The 16918-nt window shown below is 38.2% G+C and overlaps 1 protein-coding gene across 1 annotated transcript in view; it reads left to right on the top strand.

Annotated features, from left to right (window-relative positions):
- Positions 1-506: 506 nt before the first annotated feature.
- The window catches only part of LOC104277368 (sodium leak channel non-selective protein-like), a gene marked incomplete at both ends in the record, with an annotated part of 40307 nt that continues 23895 nt past the window's right edge, over positions 507-16918 (top strand). The window contains one exon of the mRNA XM_009873987.1: positions 507-689. Coding sequence (XP_009872289.1) covers positions 507-689 — 183 coding nt within the window. The remainder of the gene's footprint in view (positions 690-16918) is intronic.

The following is a 16918-nucleotide window of genomic DNA, read 5'->3' as shown; positions in this document are numbered from 1 at the left end:
CAGTTTGTCTAAATGTGGAACTAAATTTTTCCACAGATTTTTATTTAATGTATTCAATTTTCATTTACTGTATTCAATTTGTTACATCAACTAATTCCACTTACTGTCTGCACATAAAAGTGACAAGTTGTCATCTGAAAAGAAATTAGATTGCAAAAGCCACAAGGTAGAAATGATAGAAACCTAATTCACAGTTTCCTGGCTCTTAATTCATGGTTTCTGAATTATACAACCTCCCAAATTGACTAATAAATGTGTGTATACATATATACATACATATATATATATATATGTAAAATGTATATATGTGTAAAATAAAGTGAGGAGTGCTTATCGTTTGATGAAGACCTTTACTATGTGGATAATGATGTAAAAGAAAAACACTAATGTGCATTTACAAAAAGTGCCAGCACAAATTATGGAGGCTAAATGTTTCAGGTTGTTTTGAACATCAAAGCAATCTCACAGTGTCTTGGGCTTTTTCTTTTTGTTGTTTTTTTTTTCAGTGGGTGCACTCTTTGCTACGAATCTGTGCCATCATCAGTGTTATTTCTGTTTGTATGAACACTCCAAAGACCTTCGAGCATTATCCTCCTCTCCAATATGTGACATTTGCTCTTGATACTCTGTTGATGTTTCTTTACACTGCAGAGATGATCGCAAAAATGCACATCCGTGGGATAGTTAAGGTAAGCATTTAAACAGTGTTCTGCATGTACTTAAGAAAGTGATCTGAATATATGATGGTGATGTTTGGTCTTTTTTAACTTCTCAGCTATTTTTGCTATGATTGTTTTTGACTGCAGACAACACCATGATGTCTAAACTGAAAGGATAGATTGACAAAGATGCAGCTTTATTGCATATTTAATTCCCCCCAAATATAATACCAACATTCATAATAATACTTTCCTACTAAGAAGTAGTTTCATTGTATTAATATAAAGAATGAAAGGAAAAATAAGCTACGTACACATTAGCAAGAGTATTTTGCAAATGTCTGGAGATGCATATATGGACTTAGAACTTTGATTTTGATTTCAGAAGGCAGACCATATTGTTGTGTGGTTACTTTGTTTAAATAAGAATATGTATCTTGATGTGAGCTGCATGAGAAAGTTATCTTGCTCTAGTGGTTATTTTCCATAACATAATGCATGTTTACTGTTGTTGCTGGACTAATTTGTGTAAGTAGATATGATATTGCTGAATGTAAAACTGCAGGATTTTTTGCTATCATCGTTTTATAGCAGTATTTTACTGTAAAAAAGATACAAATTCAGCTTGCTTATAGAAAATCCATCTATAGACCTTATTGACAGGAGAATTACCTCACAATTGTATGGAATAAGTAATCAGTGTGTTATCCACCCTTTTCACTCCTGAAAGGTCTGGTGACTCCAGAGACCTCTGAGGTTGTACTTAGCTCTTCAGTTTGCTCAGAGTTGGCAGATAACATTTTTTGTTCACTGCCAAACCAAGCTATTATTTCATCATACTTACTGAATATAAATGGAAAAAATGACAGTGTCATTAGTATTAATATTTAGAAAGTTACTGAAATAAGATTATTCTGAGAAAATCTTCATGTGCTGCATAAGGCCAAAGTAATCCTTTGTGAAGTACTATTTCTGGCTGCTACCTGTACTCTCTTATTCAGAGATGTCCATTGAATAGGTCAGGATGAGGACACAAGACCATGAATGGGGAATTAGTGACCACCACACACATTTGTACAGTGTGGGAGTAACAAGTTTCTATTACAACCAGTACAGACTTTGCAAAGAAATGGACATGTAGATACTAGTGAAGAGAGAGGGAGAGGCAGCCGACAGTGTGACTTTTGTACAAAACTTGACTTCTCAGCCTTTGTGTATGGAAGTACCAATTTTGCTCACAGTCAACTCCTAGGAGCTATGAATAATATATTGCTGCATATTCTAATGTCTTTCACTGTGTTGTTTAAATTTGTGAGTTTGTAGCTATAGAGTGGAATGGAATGGAGTGGAATGGAATGGAATGGAATGGAATGGAATGGAATGGAATGGAATGGAATGGAACGGAATGGAATAGAAGAGAATTAGGAGTAGTTTAGTTGCAGATAACCTACATTGATTGTAGTCCAAATGCCTGACCAATTCGGGGCTGACCAGAAATAAAAGCATGTTGTTAAGGGCACTGTCTAAATGTCTCTTAAGTACTGACAGGCTTGGGGCATCAACCACCTCTCTAGGAAGGCTGTTCCAGGATTTGACCACCTTCTCAGTGAAGAAATGCTTCCTAATGCCCAGTCTAAACCTCTTCTGGCAATGTAGCTTTGAACCATTCCTATGTACCCTAGCACTGGGCACAAGGGAGAAAAGATCATCACCTCCCTCTCCACTTCCTCTCCTTAGGAAGCTGTAGAGAGCAGTGAGGTCACCCCTAAACCATCTTTCTCTGAACTAGACAAACCCGGAGTCCTCAGCTTCTCTTTATAGGATGAATTGGTCTTTGAGTGTCACAATGAACTTGTCTTTGAAGCATGTGTGATGAGTCTGTCCACATAGAATGAATAGCTGTATGGAGTTGGTTCCGTTGCCTCGGTTCATGTTAATACTTGTGTAAATGACAGCACAGATTCTTTCCTTTGCATCCTGACATTTTACTCTTTGTTTATTAGATAAAAACACAGTAGAATAGATTAGGCATAACCAATGTTACCCAAAGATAGTTTAAGTAGAAGATGGCTGCATTTACTGGTATTTGAACAACTGAGGATTTGCTTACATTGTAATGTATTGCAGTATCTGTTGATCAGTGAATATAGTAACATTGAAATGGAGTGCCTTCACTGATGTTTTTCATGGAGTCATAGAATATATTAGATTGGAAGGGAACTCCAGACATCATCTAATTTGATCTTCTGCTTGAAGCAGATCCAGTTTGATAAAGCTTACCATGGTTTGCGTTGTCCAGGTGAATATCAGACTCTTCCAAGGATGAAGATTTCACAAGCTAGGCAGTCTGTTTTGTGCTTGACCAACCTCATGCCAAAGAAAAAAAAAATTCTTAATCAGAATTTTTCAAGTTCCAACTTTTGTCCCTTGTATCTTGTCTTAACCACTGTTCACTTCCAAAGAGAGTTTGGCTCATTCTTCTATCTTGTGATAAGGTAGTTGCAGACAGCAACTTTGCCTTCTCTGCTGAGGGCTGAACAGACCGGTGTCTCTCACCCTCTCCTCCAGCATCATGTCCTCCAGCCCTCTGACTTTTTTGGTGGCCCTCTACTTGCTCCATTTTGTCCTTGTCTATGTCCTTCTGTAGTGGGGAGCCCAGAACTGTGCTCAGGTGAAAATTAGGCTTGTCAATGTGGTCTCACAGTTGCTGGATAAAGGGGAGGCTTCTCTGGACCTGGTGGCTGCACGCTATTCATGTGACTAAGAGAGAACTGTAGGAAAAGGATATGGGCTTCTGTCAGGTATAGCAACTTTCATAAAACTGTGGTAGAACTGGATTCGCCTTTTTTCAGCTTGTTAAATCAGGGCTTTTTTGAATATCAATTTGTTTCTTTGAAGACTAATCAATGAATAATACTTTTTTAGTGAACTATTTGACTTACTCTTTGAATTATTGATTTTAGGGAAAATAGTGGTTAAATATTATAACTCTGCCAAGAACATAATTAGCCATGAACTTCCGAAGACAGTGGCAATCAAAGTAAAATAAGGCACTGTTTAGAAACCTATCAGCAGTTCTTAAAAATACTTCTATATGGAACATCTTTATATAAGGAGGTTTGTTTATGAACTGTAGTCCTAATTTAAGTGCATTCAAGACTTTTAATGAACGTGGGATCAATTAATGTATTGCCATATGGTTTTCCTGAACTTTACTAAAAATCAGTATTTCTGTAAAGGCATTAGGCATTGAAATGCTAATAAACTTTTGAATCATGATGAATGCAAAATTTCAGTCCAGCAAGAAACCTAATTTGTGGAGAAGGTAAGCACCATCCACTGAATTCCCAATTAAAGACAATAAAAGTATAGCTGAGGTAAGAAGATTTTGAAAGTGTTACCGTGTCTATTTAACACCTTCTGAGGACAAATGAGAAATTTACTACTTCCAATGGATCCCAGGGGTTTTTAGAAAAGAAAAATAGTTTCTGAAAATCCTAGACTTTTTTCTGTAAAAAATTTCCTTTTCCCCTGTGTAAACTAAGTGGCAAAACGAAGCGATGCATCCATCCAAGTGTTTTGTTACTCTGTAAGGAAAATGAAACTGAAATGTTGCTGTGACATTGTGCGTTTTATTACTCGTGTTTTGTGGAAGGTTAGGGCTGAGCTGGCCACTGAGCTAACTGGCTGATCTGAATAACTGTTGATGTGCTAGTAAAATGTGGTCTACCTATGCCTTGTCAGTCTTGGTTGTTGCTTGTTCCATTTGTGAAGACGACAGAGAACTCTGGATTACAAGGACACTGCTCACATAGATACCCACCACCTACAAAGGAAATAGACTGATGTGTCTAGATGAGAAGAACAAAATACAAATATTAAAGAAACCAGAAGACGACAGTGCAGGTTATATCTTCTACAGGGTCAGAAGTCCTTTTGTTTTCCGAACAGTATATTGATATTTCTTATAATTGCTATCATAGACCGTTTCCTTCTTGTAGGTGTCATGATAGATTCCTCCTCTGGAATATTGAAATGGGTATAAATGTACAGTGTAAGGGATTCCAGGCACTACCTGGAAAGAAAGTACTGAAAGGCTTGTGATGAGCGTATTACAGTTTTTGGTACTGCAGGCTATTGTTACTTGTCATGAACAAGTGAACTAATGCTAATAATATGCCTGTCTTTTCTTTGAAACTCATATCTGAAAAATTAAGTATGGCTGTAATTTCTTACTGATTGAGGTCTTTCAAAACACATAATTCTAGGACAGTCTGCCTAGTGTTTGCTGGCTACATTGCATAAATGTATGCACAAACAGCAAGACAACTTGTAATGGTTTGTGGAGTTTTCTGTGAGACAGAGACAGAAAATTAGAACCAGTCAGTTTGTTTCTTACCCCATATTTTTATGCTTGTATTCTAAATTTTGTTCTAAATTAAAGAATAATGGCCTGTGATAGAGCTCACTGGGAAATGATAGAGTAGCTCAGGTAAATACTTTGTGCACAGTATTAAATCTTCTTCAAATAGATGAAGTCAGTAAAAATATAAGATCACTGACAAGAGAATTAACTTTTGTGAATACTACCTGCCCTCCAACTGGATGGTTTGATGACATTAAAAGTTGGGTCTTAATTACTTCATCAAGCAAACTATTAAAGTAGCTATAAGAGAAACTGTTGTGGCTTACTATTTTTATTTATATTTAACCTATTTGTTATTTATGAGCAAATTTGAGTACTGATTTCAGTCATAAAAATATGCTGTAATAAATATAGCACTATTTAATATTATTTTTTAAATATTGCATTCCTAGATAAGCAAGTTTTCATAGTTACCTTTTTTTTCTGCAGCCTATCTATGTAGATCACATATTTTAATGATTTAAAAACATTGTAAAATCTATTTTCTGAGTATCACATGACTTAGCCACATCAATATTTTATAGGAATAGATTATGAAGCATGTTAGCAGCTGTCTACTAAATTGTGTTGCAGACACATCTTAAAAAGATCTAATGTTTTAGAAATTAAACATTCTGATTCTCTTTAAAAGCCATTGACAAAAATTAAAAAGATTAATGGTAAATATCAGAGATTTTGTATGCATTAAAAAAAGCTGTGGAGTGTGTAAAATAAAAAGGGCCATTTTCATAAAATAGTGAAGGAGGTTCTTTTAGCCTTACCACATACATATTACTTCTTTGTCTCAGACCTAGAAACATTAAATATAAAGTACAGCTCTACTTCAGGGAGGTTGAAGGTAGGAGTAAAGGCTGTGAGATGTCTCAGTTTTGACTTGATAGAACATCAGAACGTGGTAGATATATAGAGAAGGGCTTCGTGTTGATACAAATTTTACTTGGGACTTAATGGCCCCAGAATAGCGTGGATAGTAGGAATAGGAATGTTTTAAATTAATTAAATCAAACTTCTCTTTTTAATTTTTTTTAACAATAGAGCACAAAGAGTAGACACCATAGTCATGGACTTAACAGTCTCCCAGTCCTAATATGATATCCAATGTTTAGCTCAGTGGTTTGAGCGCGGTGCTGACAACAAGGACCAACACCGAGGTTGTGGGTTCGATTCCCACTCGGTCCCCATGTGTTGCCTGGTCTAGTCGAGAGGTGGCGTCTCTGCTCATGACAGGGAGGTTGGACTAGGTGGTCTCTAAGGTCCCTTCCAGCCTAGGCCATTCTATGATTCTGTGATTCAGTTCAGTGAATAGTTCGGGGATGTTTCAAGAGATTATTTAATTTTGTTTTTTATTCTCCTGTGTAAGATGCAAATGCATTAACTTAGACCATCTTTATGGTGCCCTGTTTTCCTCAGCTATACTTAGGTATGTTTGCTCAGCAAATACAGGCTGAATCATAGTATCCTGGAACACAAAACTCCGCTGGTACCACGGTGGCTGAATTGCACCACATAGTATCAGTGATTTAGCAGATCTCTTTTTATTTCTTTGGTAATCACTTTTTTATGCTCTAAGTAATATTTTATTAGGTCAGAAATATTCTGTATTACTTGGAGTTCATGAGGAAACATAAGGTGGTTGCCAGAGTACCTGGAATATAAAGATTTGCAGACATGGGCAAAATCTGTGTAGGTGACTAACCTCTGATTCAGTGGGATCATAAAAGTGAAACTTCTACATTTAGCTGGAAAGAATCTTTACTGCCTGTTATGGATGATTTATATTTATATAAAGAATCTAAAAGTTTAACATTGTGTGCAACTGTAATATACTTATTTGGTTTTGTGAGTGATGTTATAGCTTTCTAAGAACTAAATGCAATTTTGGCCATACAGTACCATTCTGTGTGTGAATGTATAAAATGTAAGAAATTTAATACAATGGTAAAAGTTACTGAGTTCAATTTGACATTGGCATTTTGGTCATCTCTTCAGTTCAGAATTTCACTTTCTTCAGTTGATAGTAGATTTATTTGCCTGGCATTTTTTTTTCCCAGATGGTAAACAGAGTTTAGTGACTCTTTGGTTCTGATTTCTTTCATGTCTCAGGCTCCTTGGTCAGGAAGAGCTCTGCTATAATCAGCTGCATCAAGGAAGTATTAAATCTGTTTAAATGGAAGCAGATCGATCTTTTTTCCTTGTAACTTGAATAAGATTTAAACTGATCTCCCAGTTACATGTAGTTTATGTCTACTGCATAGCTTTCTGATTGATTGTCAGGCTTCTGAGAGCACCATGAATTAACTCATGTTTGTGTCTTTCAAAACAATTCATGAGTCAACTTGTAACCTGACAAGACTCACGGTCCCTCAGAGTCAAAGCTCACAAGTGTGTGCCCAGTCATATGCCACGTACTAACATGACTGTACGTGCTTGACATAGGGCTGTTTAGTGACGCAAGGAAAGTTTCCGAAATGATCTCCTCATTGAATAAAAGGAAATGAGGTGGAATAGAGAAATCAAATGTAACTCTCAAGTCTAAACCAGATGTGATACTAGATGAGCCCAGAGATTACTCGACAGGCTGCCCAGGGAGGTTGTAGAGTCTCCTTGTCCGGAAACATTCAAAACCTGCCTGGACGTGATCTTGTGTGACCTGCTGTAGGGGATCCTGCTCTGGCAGGGGGGTTGGACCAGATAATCTTTCGAGGTCCCTTCCAACCCCTAACATTCTGTGATTCTGTGAAAGAAAGCAGGGAGCCTAACCTGTGATAGCAGGACTTTTTATCTTTTAATCAGTGTGATGCAAAAATTACCTTCTGCTTTCTCATAAGGTCTTCTGAAGGTCATCTCACGTGGCCGTGAGTAAGGTAAGGATACGTTACTTGAAAAGTGTCTTATCTTTATGAGAAGTTTCTACTTTCAGCCTTTGATGGAGATGGAATAAGGAGATACAGAAATACTCCACATAAATTACTTATGTTAGACAAAATTTCACTGGTGGCATTATATATAATAAAATAAGCAAAGAGGAAAATGTGCAAAATATGAGAAACTTTCAGAAAACTGTGTCCATAATATGAAAGAATTCACATCCATTACAACAGAAAAGAGCCAAGGAACAGCTATCTCAGGTGAAAATTCAGCCTTTAGGGAATGAGAAATGAATGGATATTGTTTCACTCCATGGACACTGTGAGGATATGTGAAATTATCTTCACTCTAAGGCAGCCTTACTGCAATTTCTAATCACAGTCATGATAGTATTAGAAAACATACATTGAAGTCATGTTGTGAAGAAGAGAAGGCATGGTTTACCCTGTTCCTCTGTTAAAAAAGTAACACTGTAAAATAAAAAGTGTGAGATTTCTCTCTCCTGTCTTAAAAAAGCGTAGTTGACACTTATTTTAGTATCGTCATGCTGAAAATTAGATTTTTTTTTATATAGTAGCGCGTGGAATTTGATAGAAATGTCTTTCTTTTCACTGTGCAGTTGTGACACGTGTCAGCTAACAAAGGAGATTATAGAATGTCAGAAGTAATGGTCCTTGACATTTCCCCCGTTGTTAAATCAATTACATCCGCAGCAAAACTTTTGTACTAACTGAGGTAATTGCGAGTGGATTTGTCAGGCTTTTTTTCAGTAGCTCTGAGCACTATTCACTGACTACAGTACTTCTGCAAGGAGCTGAAGTGAATGGCTGCACCGTTGGCTTTCAGCACTCCCCTGAATTTATGCGGGAACTGAAACAAAGCTTAATCTTCTACCAACGCAGTCACAAATAAGTAGGAGCTGTTTTCTTCGCTTCAGTTTAGTACTAAAGGCCAGATTATTTAGTTAACTGAAATCAGTGGCTTTCAGCATATCGAGTGTTCCCAGGAAGTTAGCCCTTTGCTGAAAGCACATTTTTCTTTTTTTCCTGGTACGTGCTCTTGTTGCTGTAGTTTCTATCTGCCTGCTCAAGAGAATCGAGGACAGAGGAGGCTGGAGCTTTACCTGAGCCATGTGAGCTTAGCTCTGCACGTTCAGTTCTCTGCCAATGTGAGGAACTTTCCAGCTGCAAGTAGTGTGAGGTAGAGATGGTCTTTTTACACTGTAGTGAAATGGTCTGGTTGCCGTGATCTGAACTGGGGTCTGCAAGTATTTCTGGTGGCAGCTGATGTCCGTTTGCATATTCTGAGGCCTTTTTATCTTTGCTTGCATGAAATAGATTTTTTGATCTTAAAATGCTTGCATGAAATAGATTTTTTGATCTTAAAATAGAAACACTTCTAGTAGGATTTATCATCAATAATTAGAGGATCTGCAGTTGTTTGTCATTAGTTTTTTGTGTCTAAAGCAGGCTCTTCCAAAAAGTAATCTGTCTGGCCTGGTTTTCTTCATTGGCTGAGCTTAAAGCACCTAGGCTGACACCCAGCCTTTAGGTATCTCTCAGTTAGCATTTACTCTAACCCTTTATAGATATGCTGTCAGTGGACCGATGGGCTCTACAGAAAGTATATAGACAACTGGATGTCAGCTTCTTCTTTTATGCTTATGGCTTTAACTTATTTTTTTTAAAAAATAGGTTTATTCCACTGCCATTCTAATTCAAGAGTTTGTCTTGAGTTACAGCTTACAGAATGGCTGTTTACACTACTACAAGTATTTGGTTTGCCTTCTTTTCATTACTTTTAGTATTAAATATTCCACTTTCATCTAAAAAGAATGGAGAAATTGCAAAATGAGTGCAATCCTTCTGATAAATTACGGTAATGTTAACTGAACTGCGGTGTAACACTGTCAGCTAGCTCACCAGCTTTTAGTAACTTTGTTAAGGGAGTTTTTGCTGTGTTGCACACTGAGAATGGAAGACAGAAATTCTGAAATTGCTGTGCTCCCTGACTTTAGATATGCTCTATACCCCTTGGTATATAAGTGAGTTAAGGATGAGGAAGCTGTGTTGTTTTCAAAGGTCAAGTAGTAAAACAGAATATGTGGCTCCTGTCAGCCTGTGTCAGCACGCTCCGATGTGCTCGTGATGCCTGGTGGTGAAAGCTCATTCTTGGGATGTGCAAGTCACAAACAGGAGCAAGAACCTCAACCTGGAAGGCAGAGCTATAACCAGTGGAGTCAGTGGCAAGGATGAGAAGATGACGAAAGGCCTTTATTAAACAGGCTGCAATTATGTGGAGAGAAAAATATAGAAAACTACTTACCTATAATAGTAAAAAGCTCACAGAACAAACATAATAAAAGACCCAATTAATTTAGGATTTGAGTTTCCCCTTTGACTCAACTTCCTGGGATTATAAAGTGAAAATTATTTGCCCTTATGACAAATTGTTCTACATATCTGTATTAAAAAATAATATGTATTAAAAAATAGAATTCTGTACTATGTATAATGCCATTAAAAACTTAGATGTGTAGTGCAGGTTCCATGCTATTTTCTGTTGGGAAAAAGTATATTATTTCAAGTTATTTCAGAATTTACCTTAAAAATACTGGAGTATTTTGGTGTGGGCAGCTGTGATGGTTAGTTTGAAATATTATTTCATAGCAAGCATCATTGATGTGCATTATTTGACTAATACATGCAGTCTACAAAGGCTGACTCTTCTGTCTCACTTTTTTCCTGTGTCTGTTTGTTGCTGTTTTGCAAAGCGCATGTGTCCGTCGCGAGGACATCTGTTCCCAGCCTGCTGGGATCGCATTGCTAGTGAAGTGCTCCGATGCTGTTTCCAGTCAAAGGAAATTAAAAAAAATCAAAACTGATTATCATGAGGAAAACAAATCAGAAGTTGCCTGCGGCGTGCTGCTCGTTGGGTGTGAGCGCAGGCGGGCCAGGGAGGGTTAGAGATCACGGCCCTCGGATGTGCGCACCTGTTTCTATGGTTACTTGTGCCTGCTTTGGTTGGAGTGTTTATTACAGGAAAGTAATGACTCATATTACACAGTGGGGCTTTTTGCACCGTTTTTGCATTAGAGTTTCAGAAAATCAAAGGTGTTTAAATTACTTAGCGAACTTACATAAGCAGTATTTCTAAAAGGAAAAGGGTAATTTTTTCTCATCAGGCAATGGGTCATAGAAATTTTTAGTGAGGAGTTACTTTGGGATATGGGTTGAATTATGTGTCCATATAATACTTAGTGACTTACCATGACGATCAAAAGTTGCTAGGAAGGAATACTGGCTTTCATGATGTATTTGGAAATTGCTCTTTCAATATACAGACCAATTAGATTAGTGTAACTTTACTTTTTGGTAATGTTTTTTTCCCTTTCTAATAGCACTTTAAGGATTACTTTATTGTTTTTCTTCATGAAAGCTGCTGTTATCAAGGGTTATTTTTAATGTATCACTTCATGTTAGGGTAAAACGGCACATATACTGGGATGGCAGCATAGTTAACATATTGAATAATGTAGTGTATTCAGGTAGGAAGAGAGGGAACTTCAACCCTAATGTTCCTTTCTCTATTGAAACTTGCACTTCCAGAGAAGTCTGGTATAGTTAAACAATACTATTTATTTTATTATTATATTTTATTTTATTTTATTTTATTTCATTTTATTTTATGCCCATGTTGTCTTCTCTCTAAATTTGAGAGAATAAAACAAGACATCAAGATTAAAAAGTCTTAAGGACATCCAAATCCCTATGGAAGGGAATAAGAACATTTCTGTGCAGCTGTATTTTTATGAAAATGATGAAATTTCTGTGGAATTTTTAAGGCAGTAAGCTGAATGTAAAATTTTATTTCAGAGTTTTGTCTTCTCCACCACTAATATAAATATTACTTTCTTACAGCTGTACAAAGATTGTTATTTCAATAAACTTTCCTGGTCTCTGCAGCATAAAATGGATTCTCCAGCCTTTGATAATCCTGATTACCAGATAATAAAATCCTCTTTCTGAAAAGCATCTCCTGCTTATCCCAACTTTCATCACTGTGGCTTTTTTCTGTTGAAGGAGAACAGTGAATGCCACTCACAAATCTGAGTTTTGTCATGTTAGGTGAGACTGGTTGCCTGTCAAATCTCCCTATGCGATCTCCAGGCAAGTATTATTTGGTGCTTCAGAGTGAAGGCTTTCACCTTGAAACATTTGGATCCAAATCCACCCATTGCATCCACCGTAAACACTGAAGCGGGATGGATGGGTCACAGCAGGGCTCAACACACGTCTCCTTCTCAAGACTGCAGAGTACTTCCAAGCAGGAGCAGCTATCCATGCATGTGGAGCTAGATGTAGAACTGGCATCTACCCCAAGGCAGCTTGAGGAGATTGTCTTGGATGCTTACAACCAGAGAAAAGTCTGGGTTGGAAGGTGCCTGGGGAGGTCATCTACACCAACCTCTTACTCAAAGCAGGGCCTTAATTTTGTTATCCAGGGTCCTATCAAGCTGAGTTGTGAATATTTTCAGCAAGGGGGATGCTCACACTTCTCTGGGCAACATGTTCCAATGTTTGATTGTTCTCATGGTGAGAGGTTTTTTTCCTCTGCAATTCCTAGAACCACTGAGTGCTGTTCCAGGTAGGGGGATTCTATTAATCCTCCTCCTGATCAGCCGTTTGTTTGCTGAACCCTGAAGACCTCCTGGGGAGCCGAGTCAGCTAGCAAGGCGCTGCTTACAACACTGAATACAGTTGGCTAATGAGCAGATAGAGAGGGAGCTGACATTCAGGCTTTCAGTGTAGTAATGCATAAAATTTCCCTGCAAGTGTGTTGGCACCCAACTGCAGCGGTAAAATGGTGTATCAGGAGAGAGGCAGTGTGGTAGACTAGCAAAACTCCCTTCTCTACATGTTCCCTATCCACACCTGCTGTTGGGTATTGATACGAAGATATTAGCACCTATCCTCTGTTGACAATGTGAAGTCTGTGCTTGACAGCTCAGCATAGCGGGCAATCTGAATTACTTGTCAATCAGCTGAACTGAGATGCTCTGCAGTGATTAGGCTGATAGGGCAGGTGTGCTGAGGCATTCCTTTCCATTGTTTTTGTGGAAAAGATTATTTCCCTTGATACTTCTTGTACTTGTGGAAGGGAGCGTTGTGTCGTGTTTTCATGTTTGTTTTTGGGTTTAAATTTTCCTGTTTTCAAACACCATTTTTTAACTCCTCACTGTTCGCCCCTGCTCTGCTATTTTACAGCAACCACTGTTTGAGGTTTTTTTAGTGAGTAAAATGGTCCTTGTTTGTCAGTTTGAAAGTCTTGATTCTTGCTTCACACAAGCTTTTACAGGCTTTTTGGTGGTGTGTTGTTTTTTGTTTCTGTTAGAAACTGCATATGAGATGATGAATATTATAGTTTAAAATCCTCCCATTCCAATTCTTGCTTTGTTAGAAGCATGCTACAAGACCATGAGACCAGAGGCCTGGCTTTGGTGAGAAATACGTGATTAAGAACCTAAATATCTAGGGAAACTCCCTTGTATTCTTCCTTTAGTCTGGCCACGCTGTGTGGGGGGAATCCAACAAAGTGGACAACACCAGACATTCCCGCATTTGAAGTTATGTAAGGTTTTTTATTTAATAGTGCAGCGACTTTGGAAACTTCACCTATGAGTGGACGCACTGTGCAGGACTTCCCATCTGCTGGGACGGTTCTCCAGAATCCTCGCTGCAACAGGGGCTCCCCAGCCACTGTGGATCTGGATAATGATATTAGGACGACTGGTGATGTGTCTTTCTTAATAACTATTGCTAACCCTGTATAGTAATGATTAGGTGCATTACTCTGCTTGTTGGGTAAGTCTTATGAAAAGAGGCTTAGGGAGCTGGGGCTGTTCAGCCTGGAGAAGAGGAGGCTGAGGGGTGACCTTATCACTCTCTACAACTACCTGAAAGGCAGCTGTAGTGAGACGGGTGTTGGCCTCTTCTCCCTAGTGAATAGCGACAGGACAAGAAGGAACGGGTTCAAGTTGCACCAGGGGAAGTTTAGTTTGGATATTAGGAAAAACTTCTTCAATGAAAGGATGCTGAAGCATTGGAATGGGTTGCTGAGGGAGGTGGTGGAATCACCATCCCTGGACGTGTTTAAAAAACGGCTGCATGTGGCACTTCAGGAGATGGTTTAGTGTTAGGGTGGTGCAGGGCTGTAGGTTGGACTTGATCTTAAGGTCCTTTCCAGCCTTTATGATTCTATGATTCTGTGTTTCTATGGTTCTGATTCTGTGATTCTCCTTGCTACTTAAAACTAGAGTGTAATAAGCTTGCATTGCCTTAGTCTTGTAATACTTTGAATATTTTAATTTTGCACCATTATGTCAAGCTTGTCTTTCTGGGATGTCAAATTTCAAATTAATTCAAATTAGCATCTCTAAGATAGAAGCAGCCTTTTGATTACTCCCACATGTGTGGTTTACCAAGAAAGCCCTTTCCATGGGTTATTTACTAACCTAACAGTGATGTTGACCTGTTGTAAATAAATACTTAGGGGAAATACGGAAGTATATGAGGAGAAACTATTTGGGGAGAATAGGAAGGGTTACAACATAATGAATAGGCCTCTAATTAAGAAAGGATTGATCCGTCTAACAGCTAAGCACTGCTTTGGATTTCAGATTTTTTTCTGTATCTTAAAGTGCTTTGTGTTTAATAGCTGTTAGTTAGTTAGCTAGTCCACTGAGTTTGGCTGGGAAAGGCATTAAGTGAGAGCACGATTTACTGCTCAAAAGCCTTCCAAGGGCTGTCCCAAGCCTGCAGTCAGAGACTGTGTGAGTGGACTGGTGTCTGCTGCTCTGTCAGAAGCAGATGATTTTGTTGTCTGGATAGACAGTTGGTCGTGTTACTGGAGGAACTTTCAGGACTTGCTGGGCACATTAGAGAATTCACTGTCCACTGTAGGCAGTAGGGAGTCGGCAGCTTTCATGACTTTAAGGGGTTTGGATTAATCTAAGCATGAGGCTTCTAGTCTACTGTAGTAATCCTTCATCTTCTGCAAATGCTTGGATCACGTTTCAAAGGCATAAACCATAATGTTAATGCTCTGGGATAGTACATTCACAAAAACATGCTAAAACAGCCCTCATCAATAGTTCTCAAATTTCAGCAGACATGATGAAAAAAGAGTGCGGGATTAACACATTGCAATACTTCAGTTATTTTAGGTAAGGTGTCACCAGATGTATTTAAATTTCATGTATCTGTATAACTTTCCAAGTATGGGAGCAAGCTGCCATTGACTGTGAATGTGGGATTTCAGCCCAAGGCTTTCTTCAAATGTGAATGAAACTCACTGTTCGTTGCTATTAATATATGAGTGCTAGCCTGTGCTTAGTCAGAATTAGATTTTTCATGGAAGTAGCACTAGAAATCAATATCAGGATTTATACTAAAAAGTATATTCTGATTTTTCACACTGAGCAGGAAGTGGCCCTGCCTTGAAAATGCTTCTAACAACAGATAACATCCCATATGCCAAAACACAGTGTAAATGCATTAAAGATTCCCCACCATATCCACCGCCAGCCAAATGACAAGCATGAAGAGCATTTAGCCAAAGCCTCCCTACATGCAAAGCGGAAAAGGCCAGAACCTCTCCCAAAATGAGTAATTTCTGCAGATGCGATTTGGGTGCCCTAAGTTTCTGTGGGTGATCCACTGAAAGCCTCTCTGACAGGGAGGATGTAGTGCCAGAAGGTGGCCTGATGTGACAATGATAGAAGTGAGGTGGTGGAGCAGCCTGGCGGATGAGAAGACTGGAAAGGGTCACGACATTTTCCTTTGTAAGGAGAAAAGAGCAGAGCTGCTTCAATCATGCCACATGTATTGTGGAGAGAAAAAGCAAATTCTAAAAAAAGGTTTGGCTTTTAGTGAGTGCTTGATGGGTTATTTGGGGGGGATGAATACAGGAACTCCTGCTCAAGTTCGTGCTCAGATCTGTACAGCACAACTCGGGGAAAACTTCTTGCTTTAGGCAAAGGATGCTTAAGTGAGGAAAAATTTCCAAGTTCTTCCATGAGAGAAAGACCAATCAGCATCTTTGTTCAGAGCCACAATTGAAGGACTCAAGTTGCATGTTGATACAAATCTCACTGGAGATGAGTTCACTCAGAGGGAACGGGGAGAGGAAAGACGAGTAAGAGATTTAGGGTGTTGGTAGCTGATCTCTGCAGAGAAATAACATGTATCATCTCCTTCACAGTATTTGAACCCAACAACTGAAACAATTGAGTTGGTTCATCACTCATTCAGACTTTACTTATATAACTAAGTCTACTTTCTTCATGAAGGGTAGGTTAATGATATGTTGCAGAAGTTCCTGTTCAGTTACTTCCCTGATTTGCAGTCTTCTTCTTAATTCTTGGATTCGGAACTTTAAAATCCTTACATGTTAGAAAATCCTGTCTGAAAATAGCGTTGAAGTTCTCTATCCTTTATTTCTAGCTTGAAAATCACTTACTTTTTCTTCCTTATATCCTTATTTTGTTTATTTCTGCCGTGAAGAATTTTTGCAACTGAAAAAAAGCATTTTTTTTAAAAAAAACCCCACATATTTGTCTTTATTTACACATATATCTTGCTGTCACCTACTGCAAGGAATGATAGATCATTTTTAGGATAGTGTATGTCATTTAATATATTAGATTAAAATAAAACATCTTGTCTGTGCTTTTGGAATCGATGAAAATGCTGAGACATTTAAAAACAATACAGGTTAACTGAAATAACCATCACTGAGATAAGAAACAACGTGTGTCAAACCAGGAATTACGTAGCAGGCCAAAGTCCAGTAATGTCTTCAAGATTCTTGAGACATGAAAATAAATTTTTTTCAGCAATTATACCTGTGAAAAGTGGATGTCAAGCACTTTAGTTTGTATCTGGAAGAACAGGAGGGAGCAGTA

This window comes from Apaloderma vittatum, unplaced genomic scaffold (assembly GCF_000703405.1).
Source record: "Apaloderma vittatum isolate BGI_N311 unplaced genomic scaffold, ASM70340v1 scaffold20267, whole genome shotgun sequence".
Taxonomy (NCBI): Eukaryota; Metazoa; Chordata; class Aves; order Trogoniformes; family Trogonidae; genus Apaloderma; species Apaloderma vittatum.
Note: the sequence above shows the minus strand (reverse complement) of the source record. Positions and strands in the feature narration are given on the sequence as shown.